The 25487-nt window shown below is 40.6% G+C and overlaps 1 protein-coding gene across 10 annotated transcripts in view; it reads right to left on the bottom strand.

The window, feature by feature from the left end:
- The window catches only part of KMT2C (lysine methyltransferase 2C), a 279577-nt gene that overhangs the window by 119624 nt on the left and 134466 nt on the right, over positions 1-25487 (bottom strand). For all 10 annotated transcript variants that reach the window (XM_056519605.1, XM_056519603.1, XM_056519611.1 and 7 more), the window contains exons 7-9: positions 14152-14314; positions 10938-11109; positions 1731-1845 (exon numbers count right to left, since the gene is read on the bottom strand). In XM_056519605.1, coding sequence (XP_056375580.1) covers positions 1731-1845; positions 10938-11109; positions 14152-14314 — 450 coding nt within the window. The remainder of the gene's footprint in view (positions 1-1730; positions 1846-10937; positions 11110-14151; positions 14315-25487) is intronic.

Here is a 25487-nt window from a genome sequence, read left to right as displayed (position 1 = left end):
AATTGTCACACCATAATGTCACACCAAACTCCAAAAATGGGCTGGACAAAATTTTTGGCACCCTTAACTTAATATTTGGTTGCAAACCCTTTGGAAAAAATAACAGAAATCAGTCGCTTCCTATAATCATCAATTAGCTTCTTACACCTCTCAGCCGGAATGTTGGACCACTCTACCTTTGCACACTGCTCCAGGTCTCTCTTATTGGAAGGGCGCCTTTTCCGAACAGCAATTTTAAGATCTCTCCACAGGTGATCAGTGCAGGCTGGAGGCAGGTTGCGGGTGTCCCTGGCAAGGGATGAAACCCAAAATCAGACATGACGAAGAAAGGAATCCCCTCTTGGGGATGCTTATGTTTTGGTCTCATTTGTCCACTCCTCCCTGAGCCTGCAGGACAGCTTGAATATCTTTGGAACTTGTTTGGGGCTGCTTATCCGCCATCCGGACTATCCTGCGTTGACACCTTTCATTAATTTTTCTCTTCCGTCCACGCCCAGGGAGATTAGCTACAGTGCCATGGGTTGCAAACTTCTTGATAATGTTGCGCACTGTGGACAAAGGCAAATCTAGATCTCTGGAGATGGACTTGTAACCTTGAGATTGTTGATATATTTCCACAATTTTGGTTCTCGAGTCCTCAGATATTTCTCTTCTCTTTCTGTTGTCCATGCTTAGTGTGGCACACACAGACACACAATGCAAAGACTAAATTAACTTCTCTCCTTTTTATCTGCTTTTAGGTGTGATTTTTAGATTGCCCACACCTGTTACTTGCCCCAGGTGAGTTTAAAGGAGCATCACATGCTTGAAACAATCTTATTTTTCCACAATTTTGAAAGGTTGCCAATAATTTTGTCCAGACCATTTTTGGAGTTTGGTGACATTATGTCCAATTTTATTTTTTTCCTTCCTTTTTTGGTTTAGTTCCAATACACACAAAGGGAATAAACAAGTGCATGTGTATAATAACACGTGTTACTGCAATCCTTTTCTGTGAGAAATATTTCATTTCCTAGAAAAAGTTCAGGGGTGCCAACATTTACTGCCATGAGAGAGTGAGTGAGTGAGTGAGAGTGAGTGTGAGTGTGAGTGTGTGTGTGTGTGTGTGTGTGTAATTCCAAATTTGCCAGCTTATCTATATTCAACAGTAAGATGTAAACATGAAGAATTCTGGGTTGTTTTTAGGACAGAGTATAATGAGTATGAAAACCTGAACTTATTTCAGATTTATTCTCAGATCTATTGTGGTTCATCTATTAGGACAGCGTTTATCAACCAAAGGCTGTCCGGACATGCAGGAAGTTGTAGTTTTGCCAAAGCTGGCAGTACCCTGGTTGAGAAACACTACATTAGGATGTAAATCTATGTGATAGCACATCAACTCATGTTGTCCATGGTGTACTAAGTGGTCGCAGCAATGACTCTTTGATTTTCAAGTACTATAGCTGTGATTACATGGTGTCTCTTGACCAATCATGCAAGGTGGAGCCCAAATAAACATACAACACCTGCTTTCAAACCGAGTCCTGAGTAGGAAGTGTGGGAAGCTGTTCAGTGGGTATAACAGCAAGCACTGATCCATATTGGAATCTCTTTATGTATAGACAATCTCACACATACACCATTCTTTCTAACTCAAGTGAGTTCTTTTGCCCTAAGAAACCACTTTAGTATTGTAACAGATTCAGTTGCAATCATACATCGACCATAAAGTACACCGAGCCACTCACTTTACACTTCCAGCCATTTGTTGGTACAGAGTCCATAACAGGCTGCAGGCAAAATGTATGGTAACCTTTGTCACATGTATCGCAGACAAGCATCTTGTTGTCATCTCCAGAGTGTCTGTAAAACAAAACCAAGAAAAACATTTTTAGCTAACAGACAGAAAAATAAAAAAAGTAAGGCGGAAAAAAAAACGCTGATCTAACACACATGTAGGAAAATATTTTAATAGCTTTAAGTATATGTTCACAAATGAACAATACACACAAATGCAGTTTCCAGCTCCCATTGACTTCAAAGGGAAATGCATAAAATAATGAATAAAGTGTAATTCTCATAGCAGTCCCGCTGGCATGCTCACACTGAAGTCAAGGCGAGCGGGAAATATCTGTACTTTTCAAAATTGTATTATTTCAAGCAGGTTTTTGGTGCTCAAGGGTAGGTGGAGATCGGGGTCAAATGTCAATCATATATAGATTTTTACATCAAAATAAATGCACTCCTCTGCAAATATACAGATAATAAACCATAAAATTTGGGACTGGATGAATAATCAATAATATACAATTTTATTAACAACAATAATCTAAACAAATTAGATAGTGAAGTCACATGGCCCTTGTGACACGCCACTAATAGATATAAATAGTATAAAATATTACATAAAAAAAAAAAGAATCTATTAATTGCTGCTTTAAGTATAGTTTTAGTTGTTCAAAGGCAGGCTGGGATCTATAGTCCTCCTATATCTATTATTAGTCCTATTTATGCCTTGGAAAGAGTAAGTCCTTAGTTATACTTCCAAGATGTGCTGGAACTTCTAGTTCTTCCATACACTTTGATGGATAGTATTTATGCTGTCCCACTGTCTGAAATAAGTTATTCTCAGATCCTTATGTCACCACCAGTGCCCGTGTACAGCATTCTTATAAGACATAAATCCAATGCTGGTGATAGCGCTGATAATAACGTTAGTGAACAGCTCTAATATAGTCATTTGCTGCCCATATATCTATCAATAGCAGAGCCCTCCACTGACCGCCAAGTTGTATTGCATATGTACCTGTACTGGTAAGTATAGATAATCTGAGTGGATCTTACCTGCTCCTCTGTGCTACACGCTAGTAGGCTCGTAGTGGCTGGCTTGCCTACCTCACTTCTCCGCTACACAGGTCGGGCTGTAGTGGTTCTGCCGATGTCGGCCGCTCCGCTAGTTCGCACGTGCGAAACTAAGCGCAGATTACTTGATATATGTTGCGGACTGCGCCGCTTAACTGCAGCAGATCTCAGTCGCAGTCCTCTATCTATTACCGCTAAATGGCACAGTCTGAGATGTGCTGCAGTCAAGCGGCACAGTCCTCAACATATTACAATTAACAGAGCATCCCACAAGTGTCCGGAGCTTAGTCTAGCATGCGTGAACCAGCGGAGCGGTGAAACCACTACAGCGCGACTTGTGTAGTGGTAAGCCAGCCATTACCAGCCTACCGGCGTGTAGCACGGAGGAGCAGGTAACTATAACTACAAACTTACTCTTTCCAAGGCATAAATAGGACTACTAATAGATAACGGAGGACTATAGATCGCAGCCTGCCTTTGAACTACTAAAGATATACTTTTAAAGCAGCAATTGATAGCTTCTTTTAATATTTTATACTATTTATATATATTAGAGGTGTGACACAAGGGCCATGTGACTACACTATGTAATTTGTTTATATTATTGTTATTAATGAATTTGTATATTATTGATTATTCATCCAGTCTCAAATGTTATGGTTTATTATCTGTATAATTGCAGAGGAGTGCATTCATTTTGATGTAAAAATCTATATATGATTGACATTTGACCCTGATCTATACTTAACCTTGAGCGCCAAAAACCTTGAAATAATATATTTGCTTGTTTTTACGCCTTAGGTGTGGGTGTCTATTTGGTTTGCTCGGGTTACTTGCACACAGTAAGAGTCAGCTCTCCCCATACAGTTGTTTTCCACTTTTCAAAGTTGCATGTAAACTCCATGTTGATTTGCAAGCTTCTTTGAAGTTTGTTTTTTTAGGTGGTTTATACATGGGGTTTTATAACCAAGTGATCATACACTTAGAGTGCTGATTGTGACACCCGCCATCCCTTCCCCAGCCAGACAACTGCTCAAGACAATTGTAGTCAACTGAAAAAATAATAAAAAAAAAACATCTACAGATGTGTGTACAACACTACTCTGGTTCTGCAAATAGCCTAGTGCAGGCATAGGCAACCTTCGGACACTACAGATGTTTTGGAAACATTTTAGCTGTTAAAGCATCATGGAAGATGTAGTCCAAAACATGTGAAGTGCCGAAGGTTGTTTACGCATGGTCTAGCGCATCACAGAATGTATATAGAGGGGAAGGGAATCCCTATTGTATTGTATTCATCACCCATCACTACATTAACCGGGCTGGGTGCTCTCAAACCTAAGCTGGACTATGTACAGTAGTGAGCAGTCATGCATACAATACCATATGCATCACCGCTCACCTCACAGCCACTGGTCCGCTTCACATCAATAAAGTACAGCATGGCAACACAGTTTTATTGTGATGTTAAATTGGCATGCGCTTTATCTGAACATGGTAGTAAATCAAGGGACATGGATAGGAGAGGTGGTTAGAAGATGTCAAGAACACCTCTGATACTTATGGGAGCACAGAGATAAATAAAAGGGACCATGTGTCTCCTTATCTTACAGCTAAGTGTCAGAAATATGAATGTCGTCTAGGTACTTCACCCATAGACATCTTATTGCCTATCCAAAGGATAGGGAATAAGATGTCAGATTGCTGGGACCCCCTCCAATCTCCAGCCAGAACTCCAGTAATCCACTGCATGGAGCCAACCCCGCTTCATGTAGGATGACAGGCAACCACATCAGACATGCCTCCTCCCATAGACATTAAAGGGGTACTTCGGTGGAAAAACTATTTTTTCTTTTCTTTTTTTTTAAATCAACTGGTGGCAGAAAGTTAAACATATTTGCAAAATACTTCTATTAAAACACTCTTAATCCTTCCTGTATTTATTAGCTGCTGAATACTACAGAGGAAATTCTTTTCTTTTTGGAATGCTCTCTGATGACATCACGAGCACAGTGCTCTCTGCTGATGTTATTATAATAATAATAACGCTTTATTTATTGTTCTCCTTAGTGGGATTTGAACCCAAGTCCCCAGCACTGCAAGGGACCCCAGCAGTGCTAACCACTATGCCACCATACTGCCCTTAGTATACATCTGCGATGCACGGTTGCTAAAATGGACAGAGATGTCAGCAGAGAGCACTGTGGTCGTGATGTCATCAGTGTTCCAAAAAGAAAGGAATTTCCTCTGTAGCATTCAGCAGCTAATAAGTACTGGAAGGATTAAGATTTTTTAATAGAAGTAATTTACAAATATGTTTAACTTTCTGGCACCAGTTGATTTAAAAAAGAAAAAGAAAAATGTTTTTCCACCGGAGTACCCCTTTAACCACTTAAGGCAATTTTATTTTTACGTTTTCATTTTTTCCTCCTCCCCTTCAAAAAATCATCTCTCTTTTATATTTTCATCCACAGACTAGTATGAGGGCTTGTTTTTTTGCACGACCAGTTGTCGGTTGTAATGCCCTCACTCACTTTATCATAAAATGTATGGTGCAACCAAAAAAAATACTAGTTGTGTGGGGAAATTAAAAAGAAAACCGCAATTTTGAAAATTTTGAAAGGTTTTGTTTTCACGCCGTACAATTTATGGTAAAAATGACGTGTGTTTTTTATTCTCTGGGTCAATACGATTAAAATTATACCCATGATTATACACTTTTCTATTACTGTTGCGCTTAAAAAAAAAAAAACGCAAACTTTTTAACCAAATTAGTACGTTTAAAATCCCCCTATTTTGAAGACCTATAACTTTTTCATTTTTCCGTATAAGCGGTGGTATGAGGGCTAATTTTTTGCGCCGTGATCTGTACTTTTTAGTAATACCATATTTGCTTATACAAAACTTATAAAATTTTTTTATTAATTTCTTTTGGAATAAAAGGTTATAAAAAAGCAGCTATTTTGGACTTTTTTTTTTTTACGTTCACGCCGTTCACCGTACGGGATCATTTACATTTTATTTTAATAGTTCGGATATTTACGCACGTGGCAATACCAAATATGTATATAAAATATATATATATATTTTTTTTACACTTTTTGGGGTAAAGTAGGGAAAATTGGACAATTTACGTTTTTATTGGGGGAGGGGGTTTTGCACATTTTTTTTTACTTTTTTTTTTTACTTTTATTTTTACACTTTAATAGTCCCCATAGGGACATAGCACTGATCAGGGTTATCGGTGATCTTCTGTCTGGTCTGCAGGAAGGCAGATCAGAGCAGAAGACTCCCGGAGCCAGGTGAGGGGACCTCCGTATGCCGTGCAGGATGATCGGATCGCCGCGGCAGCGCTGCGGGCGATCTGATCACCCTGTTAAGTGACCGCGATGCTGCAGATGCCGTGATCGGTATTGATCACGGCATCTGAGGGGTTAATGGCGGACATCCGCGGGATTGCGGGTGTCCGCCATTACCGGCGGGTCCCTGGCTGCGATCCACAGCCGGGACCTGCCACACATGATGCCGGCATCGCTCCGATGCCCGCGGTTATGCTCAGGGCGTAAATGTACGTCCTGGTGCGTTAAATACCAGGTCACCAGGACGTACATTTACGTCCTGCATCGTTAAGGGGTTAATGGAGGGTGTGGGGGCATGACAAACACTGCCAGCCTAAGCCTAGCACAGCCAGCATTCTGAACATGAATGCTCAGAACGCCGGGCTAAATATGGCGGGGTCCCATTTGCCGGACCCCCGCGATTAGACATAATCTGAATAGGGGATAAGATGTCTAAGGGTGGAGTACCCCTTTAGAGCACTGTATTAGGCTCTGTTCACAAGTTTTCATTTTATAGAAGGTGTAACAGTTCTGTGATAATCAGTTATATCATCTGTTTAACAGATCAAGTGTTTTATTTTTTTTCTCTATTGACATTAAATGGTTCAGTCTGGTTTCCTTAAGGTATCATTATTATCATCTTCTTGCTGGATACAATACTGCAGCATACTATGCTATCCTCTCCATCAACAACAAGCTAATGCCTGACAAAAGATCTAAATCTCTCTTCACATCTGCGTGGGAGGTTCAGTTAGGATCCTACATTACAGAGCCCATCAAAAATACCACACAGAGGAGTGAAGCATACAGTTCAAATATAAAGGATTTGGGTATAATGTGGATCATGAACTTACAGTGGGGCAATAAGTATTTAGTCAGCCACCAATTTTGCAAGTTCTCCAGCTTAAAAAGATGAGAGTGTCCTGTAATTTTCATCATAGGTATACCTCAACTAAGAGACATAATGAGAAAAAAAAATACATAAAATCACATTGTCTGATTTTTAAAGAATTTATTTGCAAATTATGGTGGAAAATAAGTATTTGGTCAATAACAAAAGTTCATCTCAATACTTTGTTATTTACCCTTTGTTGGCAATGACAGAGGTCAAATGTTTTCTGTAAGTCTTCACAAGGTTTTCACACACTGTTGCTGGTATTTTGACCCATTCCTCCATGCAGATCTCTAGAGCAGTGATGTTTTGGGGTTGCGATCTGGAGACTGGCTAGGCCACTCCAGGACCTTGAAATGCTTCTTACGAAGCCACTCGTTCATTGCCCGGGTGGTGTGTTTGGGATCAGTCATGCTGAAATACCCAGCCAAGTTTCATCTTCAATACCCTTGCTGATGGAAGGAGGTTTTCACTCAAAATCTCACAATACATGGTCCCATTCATTTTTTCCTTAACATGGATCAGTGGACCTGGTCCCTTGATAAACAAACAGCCCCAAAGGCTGATGTTTCCACCCCCATGCTTCACAGTAGGTATGGTGTTCTTTGGATGCAACTCAGCATTCTTTCTCCTCCAAACATGACGATTTGAGTTTTTACCAAAAAGTTCTACTTTGGTTTCATCTGAACATATGACTTTCTCCCAATATTCATCTGGATCATCCAAATGCTCTCTAGCAAACTTCAGATGGGCCTGGACATGTACTGGCTTAAGCAGGGGGACAAGTCTGGCACTGCATGATTTGAGTCCCTGGCAGCCTGTGTTACTTTGGTCCCAGCTCTCTGCAGGTCATTCACTAGGTCCCTTCCATGTGGTTCTGGGATTTTTGCTCACCGTTCTTGTAATCATTTTGACACCACGAGGTGAGATCTTGCATGGAGCCACAGATCGAGGGAGATTATCAGTGGTTTTTTATGTCTTCCATTTTCTAATAATTGCTCCCACAATTGATTTCTTCACACCAAGCTGCTTGCCTATTGTAGATTCAGTCTTCCCAGCCTGGTGCAGGTCTACAATTTTGTTTCTGGTGTCCTTTGACAGCTCTTTGGTCTTGGCCATAGTGGAGTTTGGAGTGTGACTATTTGAGGTTGTGGACAGGTGTCTTTTATACTGATAACAAGTTCAAACAAGTGACATTAAAACAAGTAACGAGTGGAGGACAGAGGAGACTCTTAAAGAAGAAGATACAGGTCTGTGAGCCAGAAATCTTGCTTGTTTGTAGGTGAACAAATACTTATTTTACCAAGGAAATAACCAATTTAACTCATTAGAAATCCTACAATGTGATTTCCTGTATTCTTTCCCCCCATTCTGTCTCTCATAGTTGAGGTATACCTATGATGAAAATTACAGGCCTCTCATCTTTTTAAGTGGGAGACTTTGCACAATTGGTGGCTGACTAAAAACCTTTTTGCCCCAAGGCCAATTCCACCTTTTGGTGCAAGCTTTTGACCTAAAAGAGCCAGAGCACAACACAGCTGTCATTTACTATTCCTCAAAAGCAGATGTCTCCAAACTGTGGCCCTCCAGATGTTGCAAAACTACAACTCAGTTTGCTTGGACAGCCATTGTCTGTCGGGCATACAATAAGTTATAATTTTGCAACAATTAGAGGGCATTGTTTGGAGACCACTTAAAACCAATATGACGTTCTTCCAGACCAGACAGAAAAAAATAAAGCAGGTGAGACGCATGAATGGGGTACTTATCAATTACCAACCACCAGTCCTTATGGTCAAAACTGGACTTCATAATAACATAATATTGCACACACACAAAAAAAAATCATAACACTAAAACACTGTCTGAAAATGAAGACAAACTATTGTGACATAACAATGAAACTGTGCCTTAAAGAAAAAAAAAAACACTTGGTGGGGGGATAACGGATAGTTTCTGCAGGGGTAGGCATGCATTCAGCCAGGATACACAAGATAGTCTGAGCTGAATGCTGGCAATAAAGTATGCCCGCTCCGTTCTAGTAGAGAGTAAACACGCTACATCGTGTATAATCCTGTCCTTGCCCATCTGATGGAGTATCTAACAAGCCCTTTATCTCCGGAACTGGGGCGACACCATCACAATAGAACTCTACCTAGGAATAAAGTCAGAAAGTGCTGTGACAAAACTTAATAGAAACACTATTGTGACATCAAAATAGAATTCTGCCTTACAGTAAAGGAAACCGGTATTGTGACATCACAGCAGAACCCTGCCTATGAACAAAGACACTTATTGCTGTGATATTATCACTATGGGACTCTGGCATTAATGTGACATCACAATGGAACTCTGCCTAGTAATGAAGACAAACACTAATGTGACATCAAAACAGAACTCTGCCAGGGAATATACACAGATGCTACTATGTCATCATCGCAATGGAAACATGCCTAGAGAGAAAGATCAACACTATTGTGACATTATTGCAACAGAATGAGTATGAGTTTTGTTTTTAAAAAGCCTAAGCATGGTCGTCTTTTGAAAAGTCTGACCTTTCCCTAAAGTAATAATGTATTGTTGTCACAGTAGTGCTCACCCAGTTTTCTAGGCAGAATTCATAATTTTTGATGTCACAATAACTTTTTGCTCTTAGAACCAGGTCACAAATGCGAATACTGCTATAAAACAAAAAGTTTTGTATATGATGTTGGAACAGAATGTTTGCCTTAAAAACAAACAATAGTGTGAAATACCAATTTAAAGGGGTATTCCAGGCAAAAACTTTTTTTTATATATCAACTGGCTCCGGAAAGTTAAACAGATTTGTAAATTACTTCTATTAAAAAATCTTAATCCTTCCAATAGTTATTAGCTTCTGAAGTTTTCTGTCTAACTGCTCAATGATGATGTCACGTCCCGGGAGCTGTGCATGATGGGAGAATATCCCCATAGGAGCTGGACAGCTCCAGGGACGTGAGTCATCAGAAAGCAGTTAGACAGAAAATAGCAACTCAACTTCAGAAGCTAATAACTATTGGAAGGATTAAAGGGGTACTCCGGTGAAAACCTTTTTTCTTTTAAATCAACTGGTGCCAGAAAGTTAAACAGATTTGTAAATTACTTCTATTAAAAAATCTTAATCCTTCCTGTACTTATTAGCTGCTGAATACTACAGAGGAAATTCTTTTCTTTTTGGAATTCTCTCTGATGACATCACGCGCACATTGCTCTTTGCTGACATCATTATAATAATAATAATAACTCTTTATTTATTGTTGTCCTTAGTGGGATTTGAACCCAAGGCCCCAGCACTGCAAGGCAGCAGTGCTAACCACTGAGTCACCATGCTGCCCTTAGCATACATCTGCTATGCACGGTTGCTAAAATGGACAGAGATGTCAGCAGAGAGCACTGTGCTTGTGATGTCATCAGTTTTCCAAAAAGAAAGGAATTTCCTCTGTAGCATTCAGCAGCTAATAAGTACTGGAAGGATTAAGATTTTTTAGTAGAAGTAATTAACAAATATGTTTAACTTTCTGGCACCAGTTGATTTAAAAGAAAAAAGGTTTTCACCGGAGTATCCCTTTAAGATTTTTTAATAGAAGTAATTTACAAATCTGTTTAACTTTCCGGAGCCAGTTGATATATATAAAAAAAAAAAGTTTTGGCCTGGAATACCCCTTTAAGGTCAAAACTGAATTCTATCTAATATATAAAAAAAAAAAAAAATAACACTTTTGTAATGATTAAAATAGGAACAGGAAAAAACATTTATGCAAAAGTACTGTGTTTTTTTTTAAATCTTTTTTTTATTTAAGTATGCCACCATATCCAATATATCATTACCGTTCAACACTTACTTGCAATTTTGACAGATTTTACAATCTGGGCACTGCCAACCAGCACGCTTCAAAGGGGTCACTGCTATGTCCAGACACATGCCATGGTAATGCTGACCACAAGTTGTGCAAAAGAGCTGGTCCAGCAGGTCTCCAGAGCTGTCACACAGAGCACAGTTTGCATCATCCTTATCTGAAAGAGTAAGAAACATTCACAAAAAAATGTATCACACCACAAAGAAAATGTACATGCAAAACAATAAAACTTTAGACAAGAATGGAAAGGCTGGTTTATGTTCTAGAATCTTCATCTTTCCTTTTTGCAATTTTACTAGTTAATGTACATTGAGTATTATCCAACTGCATCTGAATAGCATCAAGTGTATATGTTGGTAATTTACTTCCATGTAATATAACAATAGCGCAACTGCTGTCAGAGTTTGCACTTCTATTAAACAGTAACGTTACCCACATTTCTACTATAGGGAAACAAATTAAAGGACAAAATGGAAAATCTTTTCTTGTTGTTTTAACCAAGAGGCTCCATATGTATTAACCTATTTTTAGTAACATATTGGGGAGTATCTTTGAATCTACCTCCTATTTACTTTAATGTCGTGAAAATGCCCTAAGAGTAAAAATCAAAAACATGTATCCATCTACTATTGGCTTCTATTGGAAATTTTTAAGAATTTTTTTTTATATAAAGAAGGGTTAAAGAATGAGTAGCGTGTCAATTTTTAGAGCTGTTCCACTTAAAAGTGAATATTTCTAAAGCATACACATTATGTGGGAGATTTATCAAAATCAGTCCAGAGGAAAAGTTGCCCAGTTGCCCATAGCAACCAATCAGATTTCTTCTTTCATTTTGCAGAGACCTTGTTAAAAATGAAAGCAGCGATCTGATTGGTTGCTATGGGCAACTCAGCAACTTTTCCTCTGGACAGATTTTGATAAATCTCCCCCTATATATCTCAAACTAGAATATTCATCCCTCCTATGCCCTTAACTCTTGAACTTAATCGTCATTATCACATTTCAGTATTGTGATTTAAACTCAGGAATAAACGAAGGTTATTTTTTTATTTGGTAGTTTGGTATTTTAGCATACAGCTCGAGTGATTAAAACTTAATATTCTCTGATATTCCGGAAGTATGACTAGTAACATAGGTAAGATTAAAGGGGTATTCCAGGGAAAAAATTTTTTTATTTTTTATTTTTGTTTTATTTCAACTGGCTCCAGAAAGTTAAACAGATTTGTAAATCACTTCTATTGAAAACTCTTAATCCTTTCAATAATTATCAGCTGTTGAAGTTGTTCTTTTCTGTCTGGCAACAGTGCTCTCTGCTGACATCTCTGCTTGTCTCGGGAACTGCACAGAGTAGAAGAAGTTTGCTATGGGGATTTGCTTCTAAACTGGGCGGTTCCCGAGACACGTGTCATCAGAGAGCACTTAGGGTATGTTCACACTGAGGAATTTCCCGAGTAATTCTGCTCGCTTTTTCCTCTCCAAATCATTCAGCAGTGAAATCCCCATAGAGCTGTACAGAATTTCTGCCCCTCAGTTCACACTGAAGAATTTCCTCAAGCAGAATTCGGACGAGGAAGTGTGTTCCGCTTGAAGAAAGATCATGTTCTTTCTCTCAGGCGGAATCAGCGTCGTTCTCCCATAGAGATGAATGTTATTATTTTTCTCAGTCAGAAGCATGATAAAAAAAAAAGAGGAGTATTTATGAATAAAAAAAAATACATAAATTACGCCCACTCTCCACCCACTTTTTATTCAGCAGCCATTTTGAGATTCTCATTTCTGATTCTGTGACTGTATTCAGAGTCTGTGAATAATCTCTCTCTGAGAAAAACGCAAAAGTTTCACCAAAAATGAGTGGAAACGCCCCTGAAAATCAGTCTGTGAAAATGGCCGCTGGAACTCCTCCCACTCTTCCTCCGACTCTTGATACTCCTCCTCTTCTCCTCCTCCACATGAAACCTGTATTTCTGCGCGAAATCGCTGCCAATTCTGAGCGGGAAAAAAATGTATTTTGGGGTGGAAATCTTCACCGTGATTTCCGCCCCAATTCCTCAGTGTGAACATACCCTTAGACAGAAAAGAACAACTCAACTTCAGCAGCTCATAAGTACTGAAAGGATTAAAAAAAAATAATAGAAGAGATTTACAAATCTGTTTAACTTTCTGGAGCCAGTTGACATATACAAAAAAGTTTTTTCCTGGATAACCCCTTTAAAGAGTCACTGCCATTGGGACAAAAACTTATTACATGTTGTCAGGACATGTCAAAAGTTTAAATTGCCCCATGTCTTCGTTCCTGACTGCGAGTTATAAGCTAGTGAAGAGAGTAACAGTGCTCTTCACTCCCCAGCTGGCCGCTCTGTCAGACTAATTTTCTGCATAGGAGTCAATGGAGAATAATTTTGAGTGGCAGCTGTAGAGAGGTGCTGCGCACATCACCCAACCATAGCTCGCAATCACAGCAGGTCTCAGGACTGAGGTCAGACACGATCCAAACTTTTACATCTCTCAACAACATGTCAAAATTATTATAATTTATTTTATTTTTAAGTGATTCTCTATCAATGTTAACAGTTCAGGGTAGCCAATACTGCTGACCGACTCTTTTCAAATAAATATATACTGTAAATGGTTAAAAAAAAAATAAATCATGTCCACAATTAGAAAAGAAAATCTACTTTGTTTTTCATATTTTTGGCATTCTTGTCTATGGGCTGTGTATGGTACCACAGATCAGCAGCATACAAATGAATAGTACAAAGCTGCAGTACCTGACTCAGTGGCTTTGTTTTCTTTTAATCCTGGGCAATGCTTCTCAAAAAACTCTTCAGTATTTGTTTTATTGATTGTCTAGCCTTTACATAGGCCATCAATATCCAATTTGGCAGTGATCCGACTACCGGTACCCTCACCCATCAAGTGGCTGCTGTACCTGTGCAATAGCTGCAGCCTCTTCAATGTTTATTGCTGCTAGTTCTGTAACCACATACTTGCAGTAGCATGAAGAACTGCGGCTACCTGCAGAGTATGTGACTGCAGGATGAGCAGTAACCACTGAAGAGGCTGTGGGGATCACACGAGTGCCACAGCCTCTACTACTAGCTGATCGGGGGAGATTCTTGGTATCAGATTCCCTCAGACCTAAATTCATTCTGATCAAGAGACCTTTCCTTGGAGTGGAAAAAAGAAAAGCCTCACTTACAACGTTCCAGGGCCTGATCGATGTGCTCGGGGCAAAGAAGAGAAAAGCAAGCAAGATCCTGAAAGGCGCCAGATCCAGCAGCGCAGGGATAATGGTACGTCTGCGAACATGTCTCTTCACAGCATTTGATGGTAGCTCCAAGGTGCTTACAGTATGCACAGCGCTGGAAATAAACAAAAGATACAAATAAAGATTACAATCTACAGAAGACATTTTTCCTTTAATAACTTCAGTAACTATTTAAATTTATTTATTTTTTGTATTTATTTTCTAATTGTAGATTTTTTTCATTCTATACCATATATGTAAATATGGAGGTGGCCATCTTCTCTTGCCTGAGCTGATAACAGGATTTTGGGCTATGCTTTAGAGCATGTAGTACGGGCACCTGTAAACAGAATTCATTGAATTCTATAGGAGAGTTTCCTAGGCATGCTCTGTGACCTGTGTGGAGGTCAGTGTACAGAGAGAGGAAAATGCTAAGCTGTAATCATTACCTATTATGATTGGTAGACTTTTTTTTTTTTTTTTTCAAGCATATTTTAGATCAAACTTTACAGAAACAATAGGCGGAATGTGACATCACACCTTCTAAATGGGAAAAGGATCCCCTGCAATCAATCTTTGACGCTGTTCAACCCTTGGCTAAGAGGGTGGAGGGAGGAGGTTATCATAGATCAACAAGACCCCTGTGGGTGTTCAGACTGATGCCCTAGTTGTTCATGTGATTCGCCAGCTTTTCTTCACTTGTTGTGTAGGTGCCCCTGCCTGGGTAACTACTAGTCTGCGATACTTAAAATGGTTTCCTCTGTATTCTTCACTGTTTATTGGTTGGTTGCCTTTAACCTTGGTGTGGGTGAGATGTTTATTTGGGAATGCCTCTCTCACCTAATTGATACTTCAATATTCTTTGTTCCTGTATGTATATGCGGACTCATTTTTCTTTGGTTATTTTCTTTGTTAGTGTTGACATGTATTACTTTAGTCTGGAGCTGTCGAGTTTGTTTTGTGGGCTGGCGTTGGAAAGGGGGGGGGGGGGGGGGGTTTGGAGAAAACTCTGTAAAACTGTCATTTGCCTGGGCACTATTGGGTTGTCCTTCATTGAAAGTATTTGGATGTGTACATGCAATGTGCCTTCACTGTGCGTTACGTGCTTTTTTTTCAATAAAGAAACACTGAGTACAGTACTTTAATGACCTCTACAAAGAACATGGCGCCATTTTATAAAGGAACACTGTAAAACGTAGTTCAGTTATTTCTGTAGCAGCATTGTGGTTTCCCCCTTCAACTAACACAACTAATAGTGGCTGTTTTGGTGTGCAATCAGATAAAATAGATTTTTATGAATTTAGCAGAACATTTCTGCCTTAAAGATGGGCTGAATGCCACTGTATGCAGCTGAAGTGAATTATGCAGTGGCATTCCAAACTGCAATGGCTGAAATCTATCTGAAAAAAGCCCAGACAAACTGCAGACTTCAAAAATGCCCACAGACACCTGCAAAACCCAATTCACGTACACAGTACTGTATATTGAATTAGCTTTTAGGGCACCAGAAATGCCACAGAAACATCACATTTAAGGAAACTGTTGCCGTATGCAAATGTATACAGAGCTTTGCAGCATTAATAATGTAACAGAGTGACAACATTAGCTTTATTGGAGCTTTAGAGCCGTCAATGCACCTTAATTGTAGACTTTATACAAAAAAAGTTTACAGCTCCAAAGCTGCCAAATCCTTGTCAGGCCTTTTATGACGCATGAGTCATGGATCTAGAAGGAGTCATAACTGTTCCGTTAATTGGATCCCCCAGATTAATACGTTGCCTTCAGATCAGCATTGATTTTTCTAACCATTTAACAATGTCCCAAAACAGATGTGCAGCCCAGCAAACTCACTTTGCCTTCATGTTTACAAAGTGTGATGACATTTTTACAATTATGCATAATCTACTCAGCCGGTATTAAGGGGAGACATAATAATTCTTTGCCATCTGCTTTTTAATTTCACATTCGCTTCCTCTGCACGTTAAGCTAATAAGCATTTTTGTACAATGCCTGCATGGGAATGAAGTGAGGAGAGGAGGCAATAGTGTTACACAACTAAATAGCAATTCTATCTCTGCAAAGACTGTTCACAGTAGCCTGGCAGCTTTAGTACAGGATCTATTTTGCATCACATCCCACTGACTCAGGCTTTGTTCACATCCCAATTTTACCATCCTATTATAGGGGTACTTCGGTGCTCCAGCGTTCTGAACATTTTGTTCAGAATGCTCGGAGCCGGAGGCAGTGATCGTGACGTCACGACCATGGCCCCTTGTGACGTCAGGTCCCTTTATGGGAGGGGGCGCCGGCATGAATGGAGGGGAAGTGATGTGACATCACAAGGGGGCGTGGCTGTGAGGTTACGACCCGTGCCAGGGCTACCTTGCGTTCCCCCAGATAGCGGGAACCCCTCCCTCCATCTTTTGGCTAGGGGATAAGATGTCTAAAAGTGGAGTACCTCTTTAACCTTTTAAGGACGCCGGGCGTATGCATACGCCCTGCATCCCGAGACCTTAAGGACGTGGGGCGTATGCATACGCCCGTGGGAATTCCGGACCCCGCCGCTAGCCGGTTGGGGACCGGACCGGGATGCCGGCTGAAATCATCAACCAGCACATCGCCGAGGGGGGTCCTGACCCCCCCCCATGTCGGCGATCGCAGAAAATCGCATGTCAATTCAGACATGCGATTTTCTGCTATTCCGGGCTGATCGGGTCTCTGGTGACCCGATCACCCGGAAAATAGGGATGATCGAAGTCGTCAGTGACAGCCCCGATCATCTTGAGAGCTAGGAGTGAGGTCGCACCCCTGGATGTCGAGGGGAACGTAGAGAGAAGATGGAGGCTGGTACCTGGAGGAGAAGATGCCGATCATGGCTGGAGACTGCAAAGATCCTGGCTCAGATAGGGAAACAACAGTGGGGGGGGGGGGGGGTAATGAAAGTGAAAGTAAAGTGATCTTTACTGTGGGATCCACTAGGAAGGCGAAACTGCAACTCCCAGCATGCTGGGAGTTGTAGTTTTGCAACATCTGGAGAGTCACAGTGGTGCCCAAACGGTAGCCCTCCAGATGTTGCCAAACTACAACTCTCAGCATGCCTAGACTGCCCAGGCATGCTGGGAGTTGTAGTTCTGTAACATCTGTCCCTTCAGATTTCGCAATTTTCATGAAATTTTTGAAAATTGCTGCTCTACTTTGAAGCCCTCTAATTTTTTCAAAAAGCAAAAATATGTCAATTTAATGATGCCAAGTTCGCTCTGTGCGTAATGACGGGCGATACAGGGGACGGAGCTGCGTGACGTCATGGCTCCGCCCCTCGTGACATCACAGCCCGCCCCCTTAATACAAGTCTATGGCAGGGGGCGTGACGACCGCCACGCCCCCTCCCATAGGCTCGTATTGAGGGGGCGGGCCATGAAGTCACGAGGGGCGGGGCCGTGACGTAACGATGCTCCGGCCCCTGTACTGCCCGTCATTACGTGCAGAGCAAACTCTCTCTGTGCAGTAATGACAGCGGAGTGCCGCAGCGGTAATCCCGGGGGTCCCCAGCAGCGGGACCGTGGCGATCTGACATCTTATCCCCTAGCCTTTGGATAGGGGATAAGATGTCTAGGGGCGGAGTACCCCTTTAATGGTTCAATCAGATTTCCACCATGATCCTAGAAGGAACCCAACCTAAGAAAACCTTTTGATTTTTTTCCGTGAACACAAATTTCACCTCCATGTCAAAAAAAAAAAGTCACAAAGTAGATCACTGCAGATTACGCAGGTCCTACTGAAAACAATCGTAAGTGGAAACTACTAAAGCACAGTGTCAGAATGACTCCGAATGGAGGAAAAAACAAAACAGTGTGGCAGGGATCTCAGACTACACCATTCCTATAATGCTAGTCAAACAAAAAAACATACATGTTGGAAAACTACTTACTTTCTCTCTAAAACAATCCATACAAGTATATTTAGATAATAGGATAAGCCAGTAGTACGATCCTCCTTTCCCTCCCCAGCAACTACTGGGAGTATTTTGACTGCCTTTGTACCCAGTAGAATGCCAGCCAATTTCAATGGCTAGGTTTTCCGGTCAATTGACAAACACCATGCTGGAAACCCAATGGACACCATTTAAATGGGCACTGTCATTAATGTGTACCTGTCGTCATCAAAAACTTTTTATATAATGTAGATAATACCATTCTATGTATATTTGTAATATACATTGATTAAAAATTGTGTATATTTTTGGGTGAAAAATGCTGCCCCTGCAGCTATTGTCTGTGTGTTTCTATAAGGAGACCAAAAATAAGAAGTGAGGGTGGGACAAGAAGGGCTCTATGCAGACTCCTTGTCAATCATCCTAATGTATGAGCCAGGAGCATGTTATAGAGCCTCAGTGCACAATGTCCTGTTACTGCACAGAGCCCTGCTTTTCCACCCTCACTTCCTATATTTGGACTCCTCAGACACACAGACAAGAGCTGCAGGGACAAAAATACTAAATTTTTAACCAATGTATAATACAAATCTACATATAATGGTATTATCTGCATTATGTAAAATGTTTTTGTTGACGACAGATACACTTTAACCTGTTGGGGATGGAGGGCATACAGGTACGCCCCCGAGTCCTGGTACTTAAGGACCACTTTTACAAAAGTTTGTCAATCACCTGTGGAGTGTTAAGGCTCACTTTACCCCTTGTTACGTTCCTTGAGGGGTTTAGTTTCCAAAATAGTGTGCCATGTGTTTTTTTTTTTTTTTAATGTTCTGGCATCATGGGGGCCTCCTAAATGCGACATGCCTCCCAAAAAAACATTTCGGCAAAATTCGCTCTCCAAAAGCACAATGTGGCTCCTTCCCTTCTGAGCCCTCTAGTCCACCCACAGAGCACTTTACATCCACATATGAGGTATTTCCTTACTCAAGAGAAATTGGGTTAGAAATTTTGGGGGGCATTTTCTCCTATTGTGAAAATGTGGGTTAATACCAACATTTTAGCGTTAAAAATCTATTTTTTCATTTTCACGTCCCACTTTAACAAAAGTTTGTCAATCACCTGTGGGGTATTAAAGACTCAATTTACCCCTTGTTACGTTCCTTGAAGGGTGTAGTTTCCAAAAGATGTGCCATGTGTTTTTTTTTTTTTTCTTCTATTCTGGCATCATAGAGGTTTCCTAAATGTGACATGCCCCCCAAAAACCATTTCAGCAAAATTTGCTCTCCAAAATGCCATTGTCGTTCCTTCCCTTCTGAACCCTCTAGTGCATCCACAGAGCACTTTACATCCACATATGAGGTATTTCCTTACTTGAGAGAAAATGAGTTACAAGTTTTGGGGGGTCTTTTTACCTTTTACCCCTTGTAAATAATGAAAAAAAGTGGGGCTATAATAACATTAGTGTAAAAAAAAATTAGATTTTTATTTTTCTCCTCCATTTTGCTGCTAATCCTGTGAAACACCTAAAGGGTTAAACTTTTTGAATGTCATTTTGGATACTTTGAGGGGTGCAGTTTTCATAATGGGGTCCATTACAGGGGATTTCCAACATAAAAACCCTAATATTCACTTCAAAATGTAACTGGTCCCTAAAAAAAAAAAAAAAAATCAGATTTTAAAACTTTTGTGAAAAATTGCTGTTATACTTTGAAGCCCTCTAAAGGTCTTCAAAAATAAAAAGATGTCAACTTTATGATGCTAACAAAGTAGACATATTGTATATGTGAATCAATATATCATTTATTTGACATCTCCCTTTTCCTTACAATGCAACATTTTTAAATTTTTACTGAAATGTTTGAATTTTTCACCAAGAAATGATGCAAGTATCGACAAAAATTTACCACAAACAAAGTAGAATAAGTCCCGAAAAAACAATCCCGGAATCAAATTTCGAAGTAAAAGCATCCCAGAGTTATTAATGCATAAAGTGATAGAGGTCAGATTTGAAAAAATTGCTCCCGTCCTTAGGGTCATAATGGGCTCCGTCCCCAAGGGGATAAAACTTATTTTTGCTATTGAACTCCTTGTGGTAAATAAAAAATCATTCTAATGTACTTTGTTTAAAAAAAAATAATAATAATGAATCATTAAAGGGGTTATCCAGGAAAAAAAAAAAATATTTTATATATCAACTGGCTCCAGAAAGTTAAACAGATTTGTAAATTATTCAAACAAAGAGTGTAATGTCCGGCACTGCTACTGATATTCTCATGTAATTGGACTACGGGACGTATTGGAGTGTTCCCCGAAGTATTGGTGGTGCTCTGACTATGAATAATAAGTCACAGATATTGTAGCAAAGAGGATTGGTAGAAAAAGTCGGCAGACTCACCAAAGGCTTCTTTTCCAGGGTAGTTTCTTTATTTCATACTCACATATAAAAAAGGTAGATACAAAAGGTGGGAGAGGGATCACAGGTGGTATTCACTGTCTGGCGACAGACTCTGTTTCGCTCGGTGTTCGAGCTTCTTCTGGCCTGAACAGCTAGGAACAGTGGGCTGGTTCTTATACAGGTGGGTTCACAGGTCTAATTTCTTAGTACCTCCCAACAAGATTTGTAAATTACATCTAATAAAAAAATCTTAATCCTTTCAGTACTTATGAGCTGCTGAAGTTGAGTTGTTCTTTTCTGTCTAAGTGCTCTCTGATGACACGTGTCTCGGGAACATCCCAGTTTAGAGGCAAATCCCCATAGAAAACCTCTTCTACTCTGTTCAGTTCCCGAGACAAGCAGAGATGTCAGCAGAGAGCACTGTTGCCAGACAGAAAACAACTCAACTTCAGCAGCTGATAATTATTGTAAGGATTAAGATTTTTTAATAGAAGTAATTTACAAATTTGTTTAACTTTCCGGAGCCAGTTGATATAAAAAAAATAAAATAAAATAAAAATTTCCTGGAATACTTAGGTTTAAAAAAGCTGCCACTAGGTGTCTCCCTAATTGTCCAGCACACATTTCCCCCTATCTTTTGCACAGACTTTGGACTACTGCTGGCCTGGCAGAAGTCCAAAATAAGGAATTACTCAGAGGGGTGTGTGCAGCCTCAGCCAATCATAGCTCATCTCACACTGAACTGCTCTTGGCTGCGTGCAGCAGAGTGAAGGAGGAAGTTCTCGTCTGTATGGTTTCAGATGATGTCACGCCTTCTGGGTAACGACCCTTCCCAGTCTGTGAATCTGACAGACTGAGCAGAAAATAAAGAGCAATATCAAGGTAGAAAACTAAAAAAAATAACAAAAATAAAGGCAGATGTGGTTTATCATGATGGGGGCCGTGAACTGGGAGGATTATAAAATGTAACAAGATCATGAGAGGTACACTTTACGTAAAGAGGGGTCCATTGTGCACCATTGGGATCCAGCATGCAGTGCAATTTTTTTTTCCTGTTTTGCTCCAATGGTACCTCCAACAGAGTGTTCCATGTTATGAAAAATGACTGCACAATTGAGATTTTTTTTTTTTAAATGACAATCATTTTAAAGCGTACTCGTCAGATCCCAAAAAAAAAAAAATAACTTATTTTAATATATCATTCAGTACCTAATCCTGACCATGTATATCTAATTTTTATGTGTCTAGCACCTTTATTTTTTTTTTATTAAACTTTTAATTTAGCTCACTAGTCTGTATTCCTCTCAAAGGGAGGGGGCGTGGCCTCACTGTGCAGGTCTCTGCCCCCTCCCTCAGTATGCTGTCTGCTCACATCTCCCCTAGCATTAGCAAAACTACAACTCCCAGCTTGTCCTCACTGACAGTAGCGGGACACAAGCTGACAGTGGGAGGATTTTTCCTCCAGCTATGAGCCCTGCGCTCACAGCTGTCAATCAAGGAAGTGTGTCCATGACATAGGTGATGATGCATGGACACAGCAGGACTAGTATGTGTTTAAGCAGGTGGGGGGGCAGTTGTTTGACTGGCTTTTTCAGTATGAAATACTGAAAATGTTCTAATGAAAGCAATTATAAAACCCATTGGTTTTGCATGCTTTACAACATATCAAAAGTTTTTGCATCTGACAGTGCCCATTTAAGTTCGGCAGCTAAATGCCTGAATGGGGCTCCATTCTCCCCGCTGTAAATAACTGTGCAAGAGGACACACAACTTTCCGGAGGTACACTTTAAGGTTTGACATTTGCCTGACATATAAGGTGGTAATATGACTGCATACAACATTCTACACATAAGGACAAATGTGGCATAGCTGCTAATTCATCCAATCTGTCAAGTTTTCTATGAAATGACATGTTCCTATGGATCCAATTTGGTAATAAGGCCTTGTATTAAACAAAAACCAAAGCCTTTAGAACTCAGGAATGCAACAATCCATAAGGTGAAGTTCTGCTCTGGGCACAGAGTCAATACCCCTGTGGTGACAGGTAGAGAGCATACTCACATTCGGCACGTATAGGATGAGGAGATGGCCACAAATCTCCTGTTTGCCAATTATAACATTAAGCCGAGCAGACAAGAGTGATAAGGAAAGAATACCCTGCTGCTGCTGCTGCCGCGGTTCATTTGACATTTCACATACTGGTTAAATGGAGTGAGAATCTGAAAGCAGATAATAGGAGCCCATAACTGTGCAAAATATGATTGGGCCGCTCGGCTTCTTGCTTTACCTACAGCGCCTCTCTTTTAACCTTTCTGTCTTGCACATGAATGAACACTGTGACCGCTCTGACCTTTACACAGGGACCGATCTATCACTCAGGTCCGCTTCATACAGCAAACAAATGGTGTCACAATGTTTTGGATGTCGAATTTACTGTCTGTTCATTGCCTCTATGTGAACCATTTGAAGTTCCATTAAAATAATACAAAAATATGACAATCTAAAGACATGTACCATTCTAAAGCATCCTTTCTTAAAGGGGCCTTCATGGAGATTTTCCATTTTTGTACTATACTCATGGAGGACATCAACATCTGATTAATGGGGGGTCTGATACTCCGTACCCTCACTAATCATCTGCTCGACAGAGCCGCGGCATCCGTAATGCATAGTGTTCAAACCCAGGAGCAGAAGACACTATACATCGTGAAGAGGACATGATGGGTTAATGCATCTCGGCTCCCACTGAAGTTTGGAGGGATTAGGATAGACAGGGTTTATACACTGCTCAAATAAATAAAGGGAACACTTAAACAACACAATGTAACTCCAAGTCAATGACACTTCTGTGAAATCACACTGTCCACTCAGGAAGCAACACTGATTGACAATCAATTTCACATGCTGTTGTGCAAATGGAACAGACAACAGGTGGAAATTAAAGGCAATTAGCAAGACACCCCCCCCAATAAAGGAGTGGCTCTGCAGGTGGTGACCACAGACCACTTCTCAGTTCCTATGCTTCCTGGCTGATGTTTTGGTCACTTCTGAATGCTGGCAGTGCTTTCACTCTAGTGGTAGCATGAGATGGAGTCTAAACCCACACAAGTGGCTCAGGTAGTGCAGCTCATCCAGGATGGCACATCAATGCAAGCTGTGGCAAGAAGGTTTGCTGTGTCTGTCAGCGTAGTTTCCAGAACATGGAGGCGCTACCAGGAGACCAGTACATCAGGAGACGTGGAGGAGGCCGTAGGAGGGCAACAACCCATTACATGAAAGTTGGATCAGCCTGTAGTGTGGTTTTCCACTTTGACTTTGAGTGTGACTCCATATCCAGACCTCTATGGGTTGATAAATTTGATTTCAATTAATTTTTGTGTGATTTTGTTGTCAGCACATTCAACTATGTAAAGACGAAAGAATTTCATACGATTAGTTCCTTCATTCAGATCTAGGATGTGTTAGCATAGCATTCCCATTATTTTTTTGAGCAGTGTATCAGAGCCCCATGTCAGTATTCCTGGGACATAATAAAAAAAATAAAAAATAAAAATAAAAAAACCTTGTGGGCGAGGATGGTAACGAGGTTGTTGCGGGCAGGATCAGTCGTCACAGAATATACCGTGGGTCCTACAAAATCTTGCAAACCTCTAAAATGCCACAGGGGGCTGACAAAATGGCACAAGGGGTTACTGAAATGGCACTGGTGGGAGGGGTAAAGGGTTGTGTTCTCTCTAAAAGCTGTGACAAAAAATTGCAGAAGTGGGCGGGATTAGACACACACCATGCGGGAGGGGGCGGTAATGGTCAGAAACCCAGCGAGAGCGAAACTAAGAAAATAGTCCTGTGCAGGGACTCCGCTGTTTATGTCAGATATTTATAGCCTGTCTTCAGGGAAAATGTCTGGGTTCATCCTGCATTTAAGTGCCTATACCATATCCACAAATGCTGGATAACCACTTTAATGAACCACTGTAGAGAAGTCTTTCTAATGTGTATTGCAGTCTTATGCCCGACTTATGCCCATACACATACAGTAGCTATAAGTCAACAGCTATCACTCCCATTCCCCACATACACCATGTTCTACAAGGCCAAGCGCTCATGTGTTCTCATAGGAGAGAAGTAAGCCACTGCCAGACTCTTCTGGTGGCAGCTTCACTCCCTGAAAACAAAAGAGGCAGCCGAAATCCAACATGTCTAACCCTTCTCTTCCCCAAAAAATGAAGTCAGAAAAGTGTCTGGCATATTGAATTTGAGCTGCCCCCCACCCCTTTTTTTTCCCAGAAGACATGCTGCCATCACAGCATTTTGGCAGCAGCATTTGGCCCTCCTCTCCATTCAGAGCACAGGCACATTTGTTAGGAAACACAGTAGGCAGCCAAGATGACAGCTAGCATGCTGAGAGTTGTAGTTTTGCAACAGTTGGAGGCTCATGGTTGGAAAACCCTGTCCTCAGAAATACATGTACTAAAACAGACAAGTCAGGAGAAAAGAACTCAATGTACAGAATGTTTACCTTATGTACAGCCACTGTATTTCACGTTCGTACAGAATGCAGCAGCTGAAGGTATCCACTAGATATGAATGACTGGCCATGACCTCCACATTATTTTGTCAGGCTCTTCACCAGACTGTACATTAGGCACATTCCCTGTAGTGATGCCTCTGCAGATCGGCTTCGAGATTCAGTACATAACCATAAAAACCTTCTAGAACACTGTGCAGATTAACTTGAACTCACAATTACCTGAATCAGTACAAACTAGGCGATTAGAAGAAACAATATGGTGCTCATATTTCTTCCGCAAACTTCATCGGAAAACAGCTGCTTTCTCAACGCTTGTAAAGCGCTCAACTGCTCTCCCACCTGCTTAAATCACAGTAAGTGGTCATCCTGGCAAACCAATGGCACAGAGAGAGATTGTTCTGGGGATTGTTATAAACCTGCTTGCGGA

Source organism: Hyla sarda, chromosome 5 (assembly GCF_029499605.1).
Source record: "Hyla sarda isolate aHylSar1 chromosome 5, aHylSar1.hap1, whole genome shotgun sequence".
NCBI lineage: Eukaryota > Metazoa > Chordata > Amphibia > Anura > Hylidae > Hyla > Hyla sarda.
Note: the sequence above shows the minus strand (reverse complement) of the source record. Positions and strands in the feature narration are given on the sequence as shown.